Source organism: Malurus melanocephalus, unplaced genomic scaffold, assembly GCF_030028575.1.
Source record: "Malurus melanocephalus ecotype Western Australia unplaced genomic scaffold, MMel_1.1 scaffold_31, whole genome shotgun sequence".
Classification (NCBI taxonomy): Eukaryota; Metazoa; Chordata; class Aves; order Passeriformes; family Maluridae; genus Malurus; species Malurus melanocephalus.
Window position 1 is genome coordinate 840,542 of NW_026623263.1, and position 18,618 is coordinate 859,159.

Here is an 18,618-nt window from a genome sequence, read left to right on the forward strand (position 1 = left end):
TGAACAGTGGTCCATCCCTCCTTCAGGCCCTTRCACTCTCTAAGTCAGTGTCTCATCTCCACCTTTCTAGTAAGTACGTCAGTGCCAGCCCTGCGGTGCTGTTTTGCATGAGGCTGTCTTCATCTCCCATGGATATATGACGCTGGTTTCTTGCACAAGCATCCTGTGGCACAGGTTGTGCCTGACAACTAACTGAAATGCCCTTTTGGTCTCGCTACTACTTTGGTGGATACTCTGGCTCTTGCTAACCTGAAGTCAACGTTTGTCTGAAGGGAGGCTGATTCAGCAAAGGGTRTTTAAGTATCTAACTTCAAATAAAGGGTAGTCTGGTGCTTTGCCTTAGGCAAGTGGTTATCTTTCTGGACCATACCTGTGGTTGCTTTGCTAAAAATATCTGCAAAATGGAGTGGCTTCTGATTTGGAAATGGTAGTGGTCTCTATAGTTTTTAGCTTATTTTCTTCAAAACGACCCAGCTGAGTTGTTTATCTTTTATTTTGCTTTTTAGAAAGTTTGTGAAAGTACAGCCTTGAGTCATCTGTAGTATCATAGAGTCACATAAGATACAAATTTGTAACACATTAAACATCCTGTGCAGTACCTAGGGTGGTAGTACTCCTGTTTATGTTGATGGATTTAAATTTTTTTAATAAGTATGGTTGCATAAGATGTATAATCACAGAAAAATGCTATTAAGATTTTTTACAGCAAATTAAGTAAAAAGCAAAATGAAGGGTGAGTTATTCAAGTCTGGGTTGTTAAGCAAAACAAAAGCAGTATTTTTTGCTATTCTTAAAAAAAGGCTGTTTGCAGAGACTGGCATTCACTGATATCCTACTCAATCCTGGCAAATTCTTTCAACTAAAAGCTTAGTAGGAAGTGGTCTTAACCTAGAGAAAGCTGTTTCTAGTATATGTATGCTTTTACCTCCCTGATTTTCAAATCAGGATTTTGCAAACCCTTAATGGCAAGATTGTGTCTTAGTGGAGGTGGTGAGTTTCAAGTAAACCCGATGACCTTGCRGTCTGAGCGCCTGGTGGCTGTTTTGTCTTGCAGAGCGAGCGTTCAGCCTGCCCGAGCAGTCCCAGGAGCACCAAAGGTACGGTGTGTGTGTCACGGAGAGCGGGGAGCAGGTCTGTGCAAGAATGCCATCTAGGGAGGCGTGTGGGGAAGAGATCAGCACCCCTTCCATGCAGGATTGGAGCAGCTGTGTAGAGCCCATGGCRTCCGCGGGCTTGTGCCTAAACCGTGTGCCGAACTCAAGCATCCTGCAGCAGGGATTTACTGTGGAACGTGCAGAGTAGGGATGGGCTCCTGTGTGCTGCTGGGGCTCCTGTGCCCTGTAGGGATGTCCAAATCACTGCAGGAAAAGCAAGGGAGCTTTTGATACCGACTGTAATCAGGAAAGTGTGTTACCTGCTGCACATGCTCAACACTCCATTGGAAAGTGTTACTTTTTTTATAGAGGGATTGCAATCTTTCTCATATTATCGGTTATACCCACAACAAAACACGTAACTGTTAGGTGAAACGAGCACTGTACAGATTCTGCTATATGTTAATGAAAGGTCTGCTGCCATTGGAATGAGGAACATTTTTTCGCTGGTCCCTGTTCTAGGATTCAGGAGGAGGAATGGGATAAATATGCTCTACCCTCAAAAAATGAGTCTGAAAAATATAAAGTGAGTCGGACTTTCAGCTTTCTGGTGAACAGGATGACCAGTACAAGGAATAAATGCAAGGTAATCTAGGGTTTATGTCTATTTTATTATGTATAATGATGTCACTGCAATTAAATTAATTTTAGATGGCAGCTAAATTTTTATGTAAAGATAAAWTGTTTATTACAAAACCACAAAAATAATAGGAAGACTTTCTTTGCTTTATTTTTTTTAAATTTGAAACATATGTAGGATACCCTAAAATGGCCTTCATATTAAAAACCAGCTTTCCTTTAAAACAACAGCATTAGCTGAACAATATTAAGCATTTTCCTTGTTATTTTTTGATGTCATCAGTAATTCCACTTGATGATTTAACCAAAGTTTAAATGTATGAATTGCATTTAAGAAATAATTTTCTTTGTTAAATAAAAGTAAGAGATTTGGGCCAGTTCTTGGAATTACTCTCAAAAAGTAATTGAGTGTGTTACATTTTACTTAATTGTGAAGTGTAAACTTCAGTATCAGGATGTAATTTGTTGAATTTGCCTTATTTGAAATTAATRRGACTTCTTTCATAAGTAAGCAAAGYTTAGAGTTAAAGAGTTGGAGATTTGTGGGCTGTACAGTCAAACATACCTACTATGGAAGGTATGTTTAAACTGTAGTTTATTTCTAAAACATTTTAATTTTAGATTAATGACCTCAATTAGCAGCTTGAAAGACAGGCTAGGCCTACAGGCKCTTTCCTGCTGGTCTTTGGGTGGCTTTGCAGGCTCCCTAGTATGCCATCCTGTGCCCCAGGACATCCTAGAGTACATGGATAAGAAGATGTTTGTCTGAGGTGGTATCTGCAAGAGTGTCAGAATCGGCTGTGAATATGTACGTCTGGTCATGTAGCCTGTGTCTGTGTGTTCTCCTAAACTATAACAGTGACTACAACTACACTAGATGTATACTTATGCCAACAAAAGTACTGTAAAAATAGTCAGAATTTATGAAACTTTTTATCACTCATTAAAAATTYGTCGTTTCTAATGTTTATTAAGATCTGAAGACAACTTGTCTAAATTTTCATAACTGCATAACCTYAGTCTGCAGTGGCGTGAGCTGTGTATATGTAGGGTTGTAGGCATTGATATTTATGTGTGCAGTGAATCAACAAAACTTTGTAAATTTTATATTCTGTCCTTCCCCTTTTTTGTAAATGTATTTCTGCCAGTCTTCTTTGGTAATGCTTCCAGGCTGCCAGTAAAAGAAATGCCTATATCATTTTAGGGCTTCAACACTGTGAAGTGTAAGAGTACAGTGTGCTGTTGCAAGTCTTCCAGGACAGGGAATAAATGTTCTAGAAAGATTTGGTCTTATAAAGGAGTATTTTATTGTTTTTAAGATTGAATTGCTTTATCTTATTTTYAAATCTATGTTGTTTATCTTTTTCATTTCTTTTCGTGCCTCTGTTGTTGGGGATGAAGACAAAAAATAAAGATACCAAAGATAAGGAGAAATCAACCAGGCACAATTTTACAAATGGGACCTTCACAGGAGTTTTCCCATGTATGGTCTGTGAAAAGGCCCTCCTAGGAAAGGAGTCACTGCAGTGTGCTTGTAAGTAGTTGCTGTCTTTTACATGTGAATTTACAGTGCTCTGAATGCTGTTTTGACCTCCTGTTTCGGTGTGTTGTTTGAAAAAGGAACCTTTGGATTGTTTGAAAAAGGTACATTTGGATGTACCTGCTTTATGTAATGAGCTGAGTTTGACAAGGCAGAGGGAGGAAGGACAGCAGGTAACAGATTCAGAAGGGACCTGATCAATCTCCTAGCCCTAGCACATTAGGCAGAACCCTCTTTCTAGTCTGTATCTGCATATCATAGAATCCTGAGGACTACTTTAGAAAGTGAACCTGAAAAAGGGAAAAACTGAGGCCTCAGAGTACATTTTCTGCAGACTGGGAGCCTTGTTTGGTGCCAGGCTTTGAAACGTGCCTTGTCTTWCAGATTGCAACGTGATTGTGCATAAGAGCTGCAAGGAGTGCACTCCTGTGTGCACCAAGGTAACCTCCTACCCTGATCTTACTAGAGCATACCTGCTTTCCAAGGGGCTGGAAACACGGTGAAGGAAAAAAGAAAATACACACAGACTGCCCAGATCCAGTGTCAATGTGTGAAGGGCTGCAAGGGTGTCAGAGTGGCTAATGTGACCAAGAGAGCAAACCCTGTGCTTGAATAACAATTTTTAGTAGGGGGGTCAAAAATTAGTATCAAGAGGTATTTACGTTTTTGAAGAGTTGCAARCTCAAATTATAAAATATGGAGGGTCATGAAATGGATGGAGAAGAAGGGCCCCTCAAGGGGGAATCCCATGAGTTTGGAATAATGGAAAGCAGATATGGAAGGGGCTCTGGCAGGTGACCTCATCTACCTCCTCACCCTTGGGCCAGCTCACTCCTAGGTAACAACTTGGGAGGGAGTTTGTTTCACCCGTTCTGGTAAATCTCTGGAGGAGACTCCAAGCTGCCTGCCTAGGCAGCTGCTCCCAGTTTTCAGCTGCTTCTATGGACAGGGCAAAATCAGCTCTAGAGCTGGTGGATACTACCTTAGCTCTTAAGAAGGAATCCAAGCATGGTAAGGTTATCATGACAGATGCARTTTTGAAAACCAAATGTGTCAGGCTTCTGCCCTCAAGAAATAAAATGAGACTAGAAGAGAAATGTGCCAGAGTGATGCAAGTAATTTTTCAAATTAGTGGAGTGTGTCTTTCTGGTGTAGCTAGGTGGCTTTCAAGGAGAACATACTAATTCTCTAGCATAAACAAGCTTTAAACTGTGTGCATATCAAGTGAGTCTAATTTTGGTTATAATTTTCACATCATAGCCTTGCACTATTTTCTGGRAAACTTTAGGGCATTATGACAGCTTTGGTTACTGGGGATGGTGGGTTATTTACAAGAGGAGAAAAGAGCCCCCACCATCCCCAACTCACCTCAGTAAGAATGGGGTACAGGAAGTGTTCAGTGACCCACCTGAAGCATATGCTCAAGCAGAGTAGGCTTTTGCTACAGSTTTTGCAAAAATCTGATTTGGTAGGGGGAGCGGTTCTGCCCCTGGTACCCATGCTTCCTCAGATAGGGCCCTGCCACAAATACTTTGATCTTATATGAGTATAAAGTAAAAAGAGAATGCACTTTTTTTGCAGCCTTTACAGGCAATACTCATATTGCCTGTAAAAGTAGAATRTTGTAACTCAGTTTGCTTAGAATAAACAGTTTTGTATTGTAGTACAAATAGTATTCTACTTGGAATATTATTATCTACAAACACTTAATAAAATTAGTTATTGGAAGAAATTCTTATTATAATTTAGAGCCATTTTCTTGCAGCCATCTTGCRTGATGGTATATGTCAATGAGTTACTGACTTGTCTGTTAATTATATTATCAGCTATGTGATTTCAAAAAAAATTTTTTTTCCAGAAATCCCAGGAGAGATRCCATAATAAAAACAAGCCCCAAGCTGGTGTAACAAGTAAGTTAGGTATAAACCTAGCACTTCTAAGGTACGCCTTGACTAAAAATAATGGGATTGACAGCATGAACTGTCTTGCATCATTTGACTATTTAAAATTTTTGGTTTAGCATCTATAAGAAAAGGTGTGTGTGTCCAACATGAACAGAATTCTTTTTTGAGAGATCACTGCTGAGTTAACTCATCTTCTRCTAAAATAAGTGTGAATTTACTATATTTTCACTAAGAGAAAAAAAAAAMAAARCAGTCAGTTCTATCTATTTTGTCTGCTTTGTGTGCAAGTATTTGCACACCTATGGAGCATGTATGATTTGAGATTATTTTCTTATCAAATAATATCCACTCTGGGGCAATTCTGCTTTGCCTACAGGCTAGTTTTTATATGCTATGAGAGAGCATTGTGGTCAGRTACTTTGACATGTGGACATTGTTGAAGTAGATCAGTAATGAGCACCGGATAGCATTTCTCAGTGTAAGTGCGCTGTTGATGATGTGCTCCGTATTATTTGTCAAAGTGTTGTGCTGTGCTTTGGCTCACAGATTCCCTGCCTGGAGACATTTCACAGATGGTGCTATCCTCAGTGCATCCTTCTTTTTCTGTGCCTGTTGGACTGTCTGGAAAGAGGGAAGCCTCACAACAGCCCTACTTCTTGTCCAAAAGTGTCCCCAGTGCCAGTTTGGAAAGGTAGAAGGGCAGTTGCCAGTGGACTGTGCTAAATACATCCTTCAGCATTTCGAGGAAAATTGAAACGATGAAATAAATTTGCGCTTTTTTTTTTTCTGCTGTAGAAGAGCTACACAATTTTCTGAACAAGACTCTGAGACTAATGCCTGGAGGTCCAAGTCACAGTCTGAAGAGATGTTACAAGCGTTAGGGACCTTTCCTTCAATGGATGCTTTTATGATGGAAGGTGAGAATATTGCACAGATGTCGCATCTTACAGCCAGTATTGGAAGTGAAAACTAGAAAAACTCCTTAACTAACATAGGGAGATSCTTCATCTTCTAAAAGAAGAGCACCTGTTTTTGATAACTACCATTATGTCCCTCATTAAAATGATGAAATCAAATATATTACTCTTAAAAGACAACTTTTCCTTTTTTTTTTGTAACCGTTTTATAACTTCTAGAATATTTTAGTATGTTGTTACCATTTAAAAATAACAGGTATATACATACTGCATGTCCTTGCAAAAACAGAGCAGTAATATATTTTTCTTTTGCACCCATCCAGTTGAACCTGTTGACAGCGTCTATTGCAAACTGTAAACCTGCAACACTTGTATTTCCTCAGTAGCCCCAAATTCTTACCTCCTGCTGGTGAGCTGTGCTCCTACAATAGGTACATAGCCTTGTGAAGCAAATAGATTTTTTTTTCTGTAGCTGAGTGTGAGACTGAATTTGAAAGCTGTAAGGCATTCACTCACACAGGATGGGGCAGATACCACTCACTGGACCTCTGCCATYGGAAATGTTGAACTTTATGTTTAAATTTTAAACAGTTTCTTCAAGCTAAGTGTTATAAAAAGGATTTAATCTGAGGAAAGAAGAGTGTTTCTTTCCTATTCACCTCTCCTTCTGTCACAACAGCAATTCAGCAATAAYGATATTGATGTCTGGCACACTTCGCTGCAGTAAAGCCAGTGCCAGTGTTTGCAGAAACCTTATCTATCACTCATCTCTGTGATATGTTCCCCTTTCTGTATTAATTGATCTGCATGTGCCAAGGGATTTCTCTTGCTCTTTTTATGTGTGGTGTTAAAGAAATATAAATTTTGTCGTAGGTGATGTGGATTTGTCTCAGTGGACTGATCTCTGCACAGATGCAGAAGAGTTTGAAGCAGAGTCCTGGAGCCTTGTTGTCGATCCGACGTTCTGTAGCAAGCAAGAAAAGGATGTAATCAAGAGGCAGGATGTCATATTTGGTCAGTATTTCAAAGCTTTGTATAGGTTAAATGCAACTTGATGTATCAAATRGAGACGGATCCCATATAGTTTATGTCCAGAAGATCTGATGCTTCAACTCAAAACAGTAAGAAGGTTCGACGAACGTTTTAATCACAAATTGCARTGTGTCCTAGAATTGAGAAAATGGATAGTAGAGGCTAACAGGGACTTGCCTAGCCAGTTCATAGAATGGTTGAGATTGGAAGGGAATTAATCTGTTCCCCAGCTCAAGCAGTTGCAACCACAGCCTGTTCAGTGGAATAGAGAGAATTGTGTCAGATGAATTAAGTCTTCCTACTGACATAATATATTTGAGGGTCCCATGGAAAAAGAGATTATGCCTGCGTGTTTGAGGGACTAAAGTCTGTCTTAGAAGATGTGTAAAATATTCGGGTGATTAGTACTCTATGCTCTTTTCTTTTATGCCACAGAGCTGATGCAAACAGAAGTACATCACATCCACACCCTGTTCATCATGTCTGAAATATTCAGGAAAGGCATGAAGGAAGAACTGCAGCTTGACCACAGCATGGTGGACAGAATATTCCCCTGCTTAGATGAGCTACTGGAGATGCACAGGCAGTTCTTCTGCAGAATGAAGGACAGACGGCAGGAATCGTGTGAGGCAGGGAGCGAGCGTAATTTTGTCATCAGCAGAATTGGAGACATCCTTGTGCAGCAGGTAGAGGAATCAGCTCTGTTAAACCTTTAAGTGCTCAGGCTTCCCAACTGAAACCTTTTTTTTTACTCCAAAACTTCTGTTGGCAGGAAGACAGTTATGGTTGCCTCAAAAGAATTCAAAACCTGTCCTCTCCAGATTATTTCAGGATAAAATAGCAATGAGAAAAACATTTATTGTTAGGTAACTGTGATGAAATTGGGATGGACTTCTCCCTATGTGGTATGAGTGACTAGGAAAGTGATGAACTTGGTCCTTTTTTTTCAGTAGAAGGCTGCTGCCCAAACATGGACTGCAAAAAATTGAAGCAATAGATTCACTTAATTTTGACAGCTGAGCAGAGATGTGAAGAACTGTGTGATGATGGAAAAGAAACTACCCATTAATTTCTTAATTTCTTCTGGCATGTTATATCTCAGAACACTGCTCATAGGGAAGGGTTGGCCACAAGCTGTTTACTGTGAAGAATGGCTGACTGATGGTTTAGCGTTCACACTTCAGTTCTATGCAAATGGGAGATGTGGCTTTTCACCTTTTCACTCAGTTGAAATAAAGAGCTGAGTTGTTACCTTGTTTAGAAGCAGTGTGGAGATCAGACAAACACAAATGAACCTCAAAGGGTTGTGTTTGAAAAGAGATGAAGGCAATGCTGTTATGATGTTCAAGCTGTTATTGGCAAGACTGTAGCGGAGGTTGTTTGTGCTCTCTCCAGCCTGCGTCTCTCTTCTTGCTCCCAAAAGCCGCTAGGCTATTTTCATTCTCTAGTGACAGGGCCTGTTAGTGAAATTCAGAGAACTTTATAAATGAATAGTGAAAAACTTCCCTATTCATACAAAATTCATTAGTTAAAGGTATACACTTTCCTGTCTGTTGAGAAGTTGAGCACAACTTACTTATTCATTTCTTMAGTTTTCAGAGGACAGTGCAACTAAAATGGAGAAAATATATGGAGAGTTTTGTAGCCATCAGAAAGAAGCTGTTAATCTCTTCAAAGAGCTGCAACAAAACAAGAAGTTCCAGAATTTTATTAAAGTAAGTTAATGTGGAATCATGAGCACTATTGACAAAACACTCAGGAAAAAGACACATGGCTTTTACTTAGATTTAGCATTGGAATCATACTCAGTAACTCACTTTTAATAGCTAATAAAAATGGCGAAAGTTTTTCCTCCTTAACTACGAGCTGATAAATCACAATTTTCTTTTGAATTTTAGAATGCTTTGGCATCCAGTGTGTATTACACACATGTTCCTGTTATTGTACGCCTCATCCCTCAGCACAGCRACTGTTCCTTGGGGATGGTTCAGATTACCCAGCATTTGTTTCAACTTATTCTAATGCTTTTAGATCATATTTCTTATTAGTCAATTGGTGGTTTAATATGCATTTATACTTAAAGTATAAATTTTTATCTGTGCAGCTGAGAAATAGTAACCTGTTGGCACGACGCCGAGGAATCCCTGAGTGCATTTTGCTTGTCACCCAGCGAATCACCAAATATCCTGTTCTGGTTGAAAGGATATTGCAATACTCAAAAGGTGAATAAAAGCTAAAGTGAAATCCTAGCACATTTCTAATGAAAGGAGTTTGCACAGCTACAATATCACAAAAAATTAAATTCACTGCTCTTTTGAGGTACAACCAGAGCAACATAAATACCTACTGTTCCAGCAAATGTCACCTAAACGGGTTGTCTGGTCTATACAGGCCTTGTCAAGGCTGGACTGTGAAGATTTCTGATATTCCAGCCAGGGTGGCCATAGAAGCCCAGAAGAGCATATATRTATTAGGAAAACACCTTGGCTAGAGGGTGTGAACTATTTCAAACACACATCTGTACCTTCTTTGGAATTAATTCTGGAGGAGATTTTTCTAAGTAGAGCTAAGCAAACATTTTGTAAATTATTCTCTGTTTCTTCAGGCAAAATTTGAGTGACTGCTGGAACTTRGCAAAACATTTTACAAATATTATAAACTTACAGATAATGCCCCCCAAATGGGCAGTAAACCAGCATTGTAGAAAGCTGCATACACAAATGCAAATCCTTCATACTTGCAGTCCTGTTTCCAGGGTTCTTTGACTCATCCAGAAAAGTAATACACAATTTGATTTACTTAGCCACTAATTTTTTTTTAAAGTGCTTAAATGTGTCAGAAATTATTCAGTGTGTTGTTTTGGCTAGTGAATAAATCTRAGGTACATGTTGTCTTTTAATAGGTGAGTCAAACAAAGGTGTATACTTCTAATAATTTTAATAAGATGGTTGCCAGATGAACTGAAAATAACAAATTTATCAATTTAAGCTTTGCATCATGTTGATTGTTTCCATAAAATRAGGAATTATATCTTCTCTTGGACATGCTGACTGGTGTTTATTTTTGTTTCATACAGAAGGAACAGAAGAACATAAAGATCTGTGCAAAGCCCTTCATCTAATTAAGGATGTCATTGCAGCAGTAGATTTGAAAGTGAATGAGTATGAGAAAAAGCAAAAGCTGTTGGAAATTCTCTGTAGAACTGAAAACAAAACATATACAAAACTGAAAAATGGCCATGTTTTTAGGAAACAGGACTTGATGAGGAAAGAGAGGATACTTCTTCATGAAGGTTTAGTGTACTGGAAGACAGCAACTGGTCGGTTCAAAGGTATTTCATCTGAGCAGTAAAGTCCTYTAACTTTTTATTTGCAAATAACATTCAAAGACTGATTAAAGAATACGAATACTTTATTGTGCTGTGTTGCAAATARGAATGTCTGAGGTAATGGTGTTGCAAATGTCCCACTAGTTGCTGGAAGATCAGTTCCAGAGGTTGCCATGGTTTGTGGATCTGCATAAGAAGACAAGTTCACATACAATGCCATCTACATTTCTTCTTCCAGTCCTGTCCTTCTGGTTTTTTGTTTTTCAATTTATTATAATAATATTGTGTTTTGACTTGTATGTATTGRTTGCTCACAGCATTCACCATGAAAAGCAGCTCGTTAAAAATTCAGTGTTAATAAGACACCCATAGTAGAAAAGAAATTCTGAAGCCACATTTGGCTGGAGTATAATTTTTACAAGGAAGCTCGGAATTTTATTGTTGGTGTTAATTACATATTAATAATTGGTTTTTTTTGGAGCATACTAGTATTTGCTGCTCAACTTTACAAAGCTGTCTGTTCATCATTGTTCCCGAAATGCTTTTACYTCATACTGTGCTGTGAATTTATGTTACAGCACAGAAAAAGCAAAATTCATGTGAGATAGTCTTTGCCAGGTCTTAGGGAAGTGGTACTGACCTTGGTGCAAGGATTTCTTCTTTCACCTGGGCCAGTGCTCCAGCATGGTGCTCTTTCTTGGGAGAAACAAAGTAGGGATGTGAAAGTGCTTCATGCAGACCATGGGCTAATTTAGGTATTTCCTGTTTAGTTTACTGCAGCATTCTGTGAGATATTTCTTCATCAGAGCTCCTTTTATAAAGATAAAACAAGAAATTAACACTAATTGTACTAATTTTAATTAAAACACATTCTTTTCCTTTTCTCATTTTAAGACACCTTAGCTCTGCTTCTAACTGATGTACTACTGTTCTTACAAGAAAAGGATCAAAAATACATCTTTGCAGCTGTTGTGAGTATATTATCAGATATTTGAATACATACATTGTACATTTGTTTGTATATTTCTCAAAAATTATGTCTTTATTAGGTCCTTCCCACAYAATATTTTTTGCTAGAATCCTGCTAGCGTGTTCAGAACTGTAATACACCGGAAAATTATGTTTCCAAACTTCTTATGGACTAGGATGAAAATAACAAAATTATATGTTTGGTGTTGTACCTTACATGATTGTAAATGTGGGAAGTAATGAAGCTCTTTCACTTGTCTAATACAAATTTGAATTTTTGGTTCTGTAAAATTAACAGAAGAATAATTATTACTGAAAATGTAGTYGTAAACACACATGAAAGGTGTGAAAGGTCATGGAAAGATGTTCCCAAACTATTTATAAATATAAACATTATATGAATATTGTGTCTTGATATCACTAAGCCTCTGAAATTTTCTTTTTAGCACATATCTAGTGCTTGTTTTTGTTTATTAACAGTATAACATATATTTTTAAAGTAGTTTAAAAAGATGACTTATTAATCAAAACTTTCTGTATTCTGACTATACCAGGACCAGAATTAGTCCAATTAATTGAAAAAATCATGTTCTTTCTAGAGTTTCTAGAGTGGTGTTTTATAAGAAAGTAATTTATTACGTGTGTCTTTTGACTGTTTGCTCCAGGACCAGAAGCCTTCTGTTATTTCCCTTCAGAGGCTCATAGTGAGGGAAGTAGCCAACGACGAAAGGGGCATGTTTCTGATTAGTGCATCATCTGCAGGGCCTGAGATGTATGAGGTTCATACCAACTCCAAAGAAGAGCGTAACAACTGGATGAGGCATATTCAAGAGGCAGTGGAAAGGTGAGCAAAAAGGGATTTTGGACACTGCTGTCAGTCCAAAGCAGATGGRTGGTTGTATATACATGGCAGCATGCTCTCTGTTCTGCATTGTACTGGGTCCATCTGTGCGTTTGGGGTTTCCTCTGAGCTCAAGCTGCCAAAACCTCTTCATCACTTCTGCCACACTTCCAATATTCCTCCTGGTTTCCCACTGAATCAGCAGACCCTTTCTGTTCCTTTCTGCTCTAGACATTGTARCAGATTTCCCTCATCTTTTTCTTTGAAACTGCATGCCTTCCAGAGTCCTGCAGGTGTCCATTTGACCATTTTGAGAAAATCACCAATCATTCCTGCTACCTTGCTGTCAGCTCCTTAAGAATGGTGGGGAAAACATTGCTTCTGATGGGGCCCAAGTTTTTGCTTAGGACAGCAAACCTGCATGTGTGCCAACCTCTCTCTTGCTGCACAGTGCAGCCTTACTAGAATAAAAAAGGAATCCTTCAGTCTTTATGTTTTTAAAGAGGCAGACAAATGGAGTGCTTCCGGACTTTGSAAAAGGTGCTGTGTTCTGCTTATGGTTAACATAATAGTGGATTGAAGATGAATAGATGATGTGTGTATTTTGCTTTATCCACCTTTGTCTTTCACCTTTGAAGTTGTCCAGAGGAAGAAGAAGAAGTAAAAGTGAGTGAATCTGATGAAGACAGACGTATTGCTGAGGCCAAGGCATACAGAATACAGAAATATCAAGGTGTGGTAGCTTTCCTGTCCCTCTGAGAGTTCTGGCATCCTCAGAATTCAGGATGAAGTAGTCTTGTACCCATGCTGGCTGGTGGGTTCAGAGTGACTAGGCAGGAAGTCACAGCAGAGACAGATGGGGTGATTTGATCGTATTGAAAGAGAAGCATGATTTTTCCAAACACTTTCATGTTTTTGCTACATTACCGTAACTAAAAAAAAAACAAACCACCAGACACTGAATTTTCCAGATTAGCATCAGGACCAGGTAGTTCTGAGTTTGTGAAAATACCTTGAATCTTCAAAGTTCTGTGGCTTTGTGGTTGTTTATGGCACTTCATCCTTTGCTGCTATTATTATTGTCTGAAAATATAGCTAATAGAGATAAATTCTACTTCCTTGGTTCCCCTGTATCTAACCCCTACATCCTTATACTCCTGTGAGGTGAGAAATTGCAGCAATGTCTGTCCTGTAGAGRGCTACAGGGAAGGATATCCTCTGCTGAAAGTAGGGTGTTCTTTGAAGTTGAGCCCTGAATTAGCACTCCTGCGCCAAGTGCTTTTCCAGGAGGTAGCACTCACTTTTTATTGAGAGTGCAGCAGGAGTAGTGAGGGCCAGAGGGGGCAGCCAAGGCCATCTCATCAGGGTAGGGCTTCAGCCTGGACTCTGCCATAGGGTGTGTGTTAGCTTTCATTTGAAGAGACTGTGGGATGAACTTCCATGACTTTGGTTTCTCATCCCTTAAAAAAGGCTTAACTTGAATTAGCACTTTCTACGCAGCATAAAGATTAGAAAGCTGAATGCGGAACATGCTTTCCCTGCAGGATAAAAAATGTCAATACAGTTTTCTATTTTACACTGTTCAATTCTGGTTGACAGAATCGCTGAGTAACCATGACCAGCAAATCTGCAGTTATTTAGAAGAAAAGTTGCGTATCTATGCCGAACTGGGAAATTTGTGTGGGTTTGACGATGTCCACGTAGAACCTCACCTGCTTATCAAACCCGATTCTGGAGAAACTCCACAGGCTGCTTCACTGCTGGCAGCAGCACTCAGAGAAGGTAAGTTTGCATGGRAAGAGTGGATCATCACATGAGCAGTTATTTTAAAATCACAAAATGCAGCCATGATGCCTCGTGTTGCAATTCTGCCAAGTCCATGAAGTGGCAGTGTCAGAAATTGTCGAAGGATACAGAAGAGAAATCTGTCAAGTGTGTCCTTGTCAGATACAGGAGACAGTACCTGCCAGATTGTAAGGTAAGGGCTATATTTATGGTGTAGCATCAAATGCAAACAGGCACGAGTGTAGTGTTCAGTCYTTGCAGTAGAGTTCTCAAAAGCACGTCATGGTTGCTTTATGATATTGCGTGTGGTCCCTGACCTTCACCTGCCTTGGCTGATTTGGGTGTCAGAGTCCTGTAAGATCATATCCAGACCAAATCATGTTTCTACAAAGAAACACCTGCCAGAATTGCTGCAGGAGCCCTGTTTTTTTTCTGCCTGCTGTCTAACAGGGAATTGATAACCTTGCACCATCTACAGTTCTGTCCTGCGAAGGAAGGAAGGGAATGGTATTTTTAGACATCTTGCCTAGCTGGAACTTCTGCTAAACTTCTGCTAAACTCAGCTGAAAAAAGAGTCCTGACAAGCTGAAAAGAGTCCTGAGTCCTGATTTTAGCATCACCTAAATTGAGAGCTGTGTGCTAGTAACAACATTTCAACTTATAAAGAGTAGAGCTTGGTCTCCATCATCATTGTAATGTCAAGGAAGATTTTATTGATAAAATTGTATAAACTTGTGTAGGGTAGTACTGTAAGTCAGTGATGCAACAGAAAATAGCTAAAATTGCAGCCTATACTTATTACACATCTCATTCTGCCCACTTCTTAAATWTTCACTTTTGCTCATTCTGTTGTTGATGGTGCTCTTAATTTCAGGACTGTACAACACTCGGTAGGAGCTTACAGCTGTTTACACTGCAGACAGTTGGTGGGGATAATTTTCCAGGATAGAATACTAGTAGAATATAGTCTGTTAATAGTAGACTATAGGAATAAAGCATTGCACACAGTAGAGTGACAGAGTGCTTAAGCAAATTAGATATACACAAATCCATGAGATGAGATGGGATAAATCCAAGGCTGCTCAAGGAGCCGACCAATATCACTGTGAGGCTGCTTTCTGTCAACTTTCAAAGGTCACAGTGATCAGGAGAGGTTCCTGAAGACTTGAAAAAAGCAAACCTCACAGAGCTCTTCAAGAAAGAATATACAGAGGACTGAAAAATAGTCAGTCTCACCAGCATCTCTCAGATGCTGAGAGACCAAACCCTCATAGAAGGCATTTCCAAGAACCTGAAAGACAGGAAGATAATTTGGAACAGCTGCCATGGATTAATTAGGGCAAGTTGTGTCTGACTAACCTGACAGGTTTTATGGTGAGAGAAGAGTGCACATTAGTTACCTTGACATCTCTCAGACCTTCAACACTGTGTGCACTGGTTGTAGTATCCTTACATCTGATTTGATGTAATCTGTTTTACGGGGTGGAAGAGAGGCTGGACTGCTGGGCTGAAGGGGTCAGTCACACCATGTCCAGCTGGTATCATGTTATGAGGGGATTACCTTAGGGATGTATCCCCAGACAACAGTGTTCAACTTATTTATTAATGTAGAGAGACATTGACAAAATAGAACAAATCCAGTGAAAGTGACCAGGATAATTAGAGAGCTGGAGGACATGACATCTGAAGATAAGCTGAGATGGTTGGGTTAGTGGGATCTCATTGTTGTCCACAGCTGCTTAATGGTAGGATATAGAGAAACCAGATTTTTMGCCGAGGCACATGATGGTAAAAGAGCACAATGACGAATGACAAGAGTCTTGTGGCAGAACATGGGCAATTTCAGTTAACTGAAATTTAAAATTATATGTCATGAGGGTGTTAAAAAAACTGGAACACATTGCTCAGGGAGACTTTGTAGTCTCCRTCTTTGGAGGAACTAAAGGCTTGTRTGTGCAAAACTCTGAGCAACACAGCTTAGATAAGCTTTGAGTAGAGTATAGGACTAGATGACCTCTGAAAATCCCTTACAAGCAAAATTATCYATGGTTCTGTGTCACTCTTTTTGCACTCTGGAGCTATTTATGTGGCTTCTGTAATTCTGCATGTTTTCCTCTTTAGTTGAAAGTCTCCATGTCGCTGTAACAGCATCACAAGKGAGTGAAACAGACAGATCACCAGAGGAAAGTACTGAGGAATTAAGTGCGAAGCATGGATTCACTGCCAATGAAATCTTGGAATCTGTTCCAGGTGGTGAGTAAAATTTAATGCTTTTACATATTCAGAGTGCTAAAATAATTGATACTGGATTGGTTTTTTGGAAAGCCTCCTTGGTCTAGAACAGAATCAATAAAAAATAGCATAATAAAAGTTGTCTTTGGGCAARTGCTCAGGTAGTGTAAATTGTTGTATAACTTAGTTGAAAGTACCCTTTCTTGTCATTGTTGTTCAGCTCCACAGCAAGTCTATACTGCAATACAGGCCATTTCCCTTTTTGTCAGGAGGCTTGAAAACCAAGATTGATTTTCCAGTAATTTCAGCTGTAAATGGCAGCATTTATTTCTCACAACAAAATTTCAAATAATGTAAAAAAAAATTGCCAGAGAACATTTTTAGTGTTATGGCTACAGTCGCCTCCAAACTTTCATAACTGAAATAGTGCTAATTTKTAAGGTAGAGAAACTGGATTGTGTATGTGTGCCATCCTGGCTTCCAAATTTGTTTTTCCCCACATTAGAATCCATTATGTAACACCAAATTATAAAAATCACTTTCTCAGCATCCTGAGTAGCTGTAAAAAATATGCTCACTGTTTTTCTGGTCATGATATGCTTTGATAGCTTTCTGTTTTGCATTTTCTTGGGGCTTTATTTGTTAGATGCAGAAAGAAAAGAAGTTGAAGAGTCATCAGAAATTGATTTCAGTGTTGAAGAGGAAATGGCAGGTGCCAGTCTTGAGGATAAGGTATTGTAACCAGTTTTTCTTTCTKCATTGCACACAGTAACCTGAGCACTGTGCATGTACATGCTGTCCAAATTTTTATGGTGTATTTTACTCAGATCCAGGTAATTCAGTTTAATAGAGACCACTGCAATTAATAATAAATTTTTAAAAAGCAGTCATGAACAATCCAAGCACAGAACAATTTTCTTGCAAGGCTTAAGGTCAGTGAGTTGTAACAATGGACAGTGTTTTCAAACCACTCGTATGGGCCACTTATGWGCCTGGTTCTCTGCTGTCATCATCCCATAGATGCCTGCCTATGGGGCTGACATYAGTATTCTCTCTACTCCCTTCTCCTAGTCACAGGATGATGAAAGTCTCCTGCAGAGTCCTCAGCTAATGCAAGGAAGACATACATGTTGGAAGAACTTTGTCCTGAGAGCAAGCACGTAAAATAGGATGGATGTTTTACACCAGCTTGCTTCAGAATATTTAATTAAAATGAGGCAACTGGAGAATAGAAGGGAAACTSTCCATTTTGCAAAGTCCTGTAGCTGATAAACAAATCTGGAGAAAAAAGCGGAACCAGAAATCAGTTCTGGACAAAATTAGGAATGACAAATTTTATGTAGCAGCAGAGTGTTGGAGTAAGCAATGTGAACTACTGTGTGGAAATAAAGTGAACTGTAATAGTATAGTTCATATGTGGAGAATAAGAATCACAAAAGGAAAAAAGGGGAGAGACAAGAGTATGAGATACATAACTTGAAATGGACATAAAACTGCTAGAAAAGGAGTTAATTARCATTAACATATTGTCTTTGCATCAGGTCTGAAAGAGTGCTTGGGTACCTGAAACCTTGGGGTTGTTTGTGTGTTTTCTGTATCGGGAATACTGTTGCTAATACACTAATCTCCCTATAACCTTGCCTTACGTTTAGCTCGAGATCATCTTACTTAACCAGACTGCTGTGTTAGAAGGGAGTAGGAGGAAGAATGCAAGTGGAAAAAGTAGGTTGAAAACAAAAGTCAAAGTCAGTGAACAGGGAAACTAGGTGAAAAGAAATGGAACAACCTAGAGAGGACAGAGAGGCTCAGATACAGCCTATTAAAAGTTTCAGTAGCTCCCCATGACAGCTTTGCTRTTGGGGTTATAGAGAAGAGAGAGCCAAGCTTTTCTCAGAAATGCACAACAAAAAGCTGAATGTTGAAAATTACAAGTTGAAGCAAGGGGAGTTCTGAGTGTAATACAAGGGGAAAAAAAAATCAGTGCAGGGATGAGCAAGGAGGACTGTTTGTCCAGAGAGGCTGTAGGGGTCTTTACCCTTGGAGGTTTCCTGAATTTGACTGGATAATGCCTTGGGCAAGCTCTGTAACTTCGAAGCGCTGCCTGCTCGGAAAGCTGAAGGGACCTGCACCCAAYTCTTCCACCCTAAGTCATTATCCTATTATTTATGGTCTATTATGTGGGCAAGGCATGTAGCGCATCTTCTGATACTGTGTCGGAATCAGGCTTACCAGGAGGTGGCAGAATGAGCAAAGAAAAGAGGCATGGCAAGGGTTTAGCAGGGAGGTGGATGTGTAATCCCGGGGTTGTGGAGCGCTCAGCCCAGCTAGCCCAGMTAG

The 18,618-nt window shown here is 39.3% G+C and overlaps 1 protein-coding gene across 7 annotated transcripts in view; it reads left to right on the plus strand.

Annotated features, from left to right (window-relative positions):
- Positions 1–18,618, plus strand: part of ARHGEF28 (Rho guanine nucleotide exchange factor 28) — an 83,815-nt gene that overhangs the window by 39,849 nt on the left and 25,348 nt on the right. For 6 of the 7 annotated variants that reach the window (XM_057363789.1, XM_057363791.1, XM_057363788.1 and 3 more), the window contains 18 exons: positions 1,055–1,097; positions 1,617–1,740; positions 3,135–3,267; positions 3,658–3,713; positions 5,132–5,183; positions 5,724–5,868; positions 5,973–6,094; positions 6,968–7,108; positions 7,562–7,812; positions 8,719–8,841; positions 9,231–9,348; positions 10,203–10,457; positions 11,349–11,425; positions 12,089–12,267; positions 12,903–12,997; positions 13,864–14,046; positions 16,171–16,302; positions 16,928–17,013. In XM_057363789.1, the coding sequence (XP_057219772.1) occupies positions 1,055–1,097; positions 1,617–1,740; positions 3,135–3,267; positions 3,658–3,713; positions 5,132–5,183; positions 5,724–5,868; positions 5,973–6,094; positions 6,968–7,108; positions 7,562–7,812; positions 8,719–8,841; positions 9,231–9,348; positions 10,203–10,457; positions 11,349–11,425; positions 12,089–12,267; positions 12,903–12,997; positions 13,864–14,046; positions 16,171–16,302; positions 16,928–17,013 (2,315 nt within the window). The remainder of the gene's footprint in view (positions 1–1,054; positions 1,098–1,616; positions 1,741–3,134; positions 3,268–3,657; positions 3,714–5,131; positions 5,184–5,723; positions 5,869–5,972; positions 6,095–6,967; positions 7,109–7,561; positions 7,813–8,718; positions 8,842–9,230; positions 9,349–10,202; positions 10,458–11,348; positions 11,426–12,088; positions 12,268–12,902; positions 12,998–13,863; positions 14,047–16,170; positions 16,303–16,927; positions 17,014–18,618) is intronic. The other variant, XM_057363792.1, reaches the window with a different exon arrangement.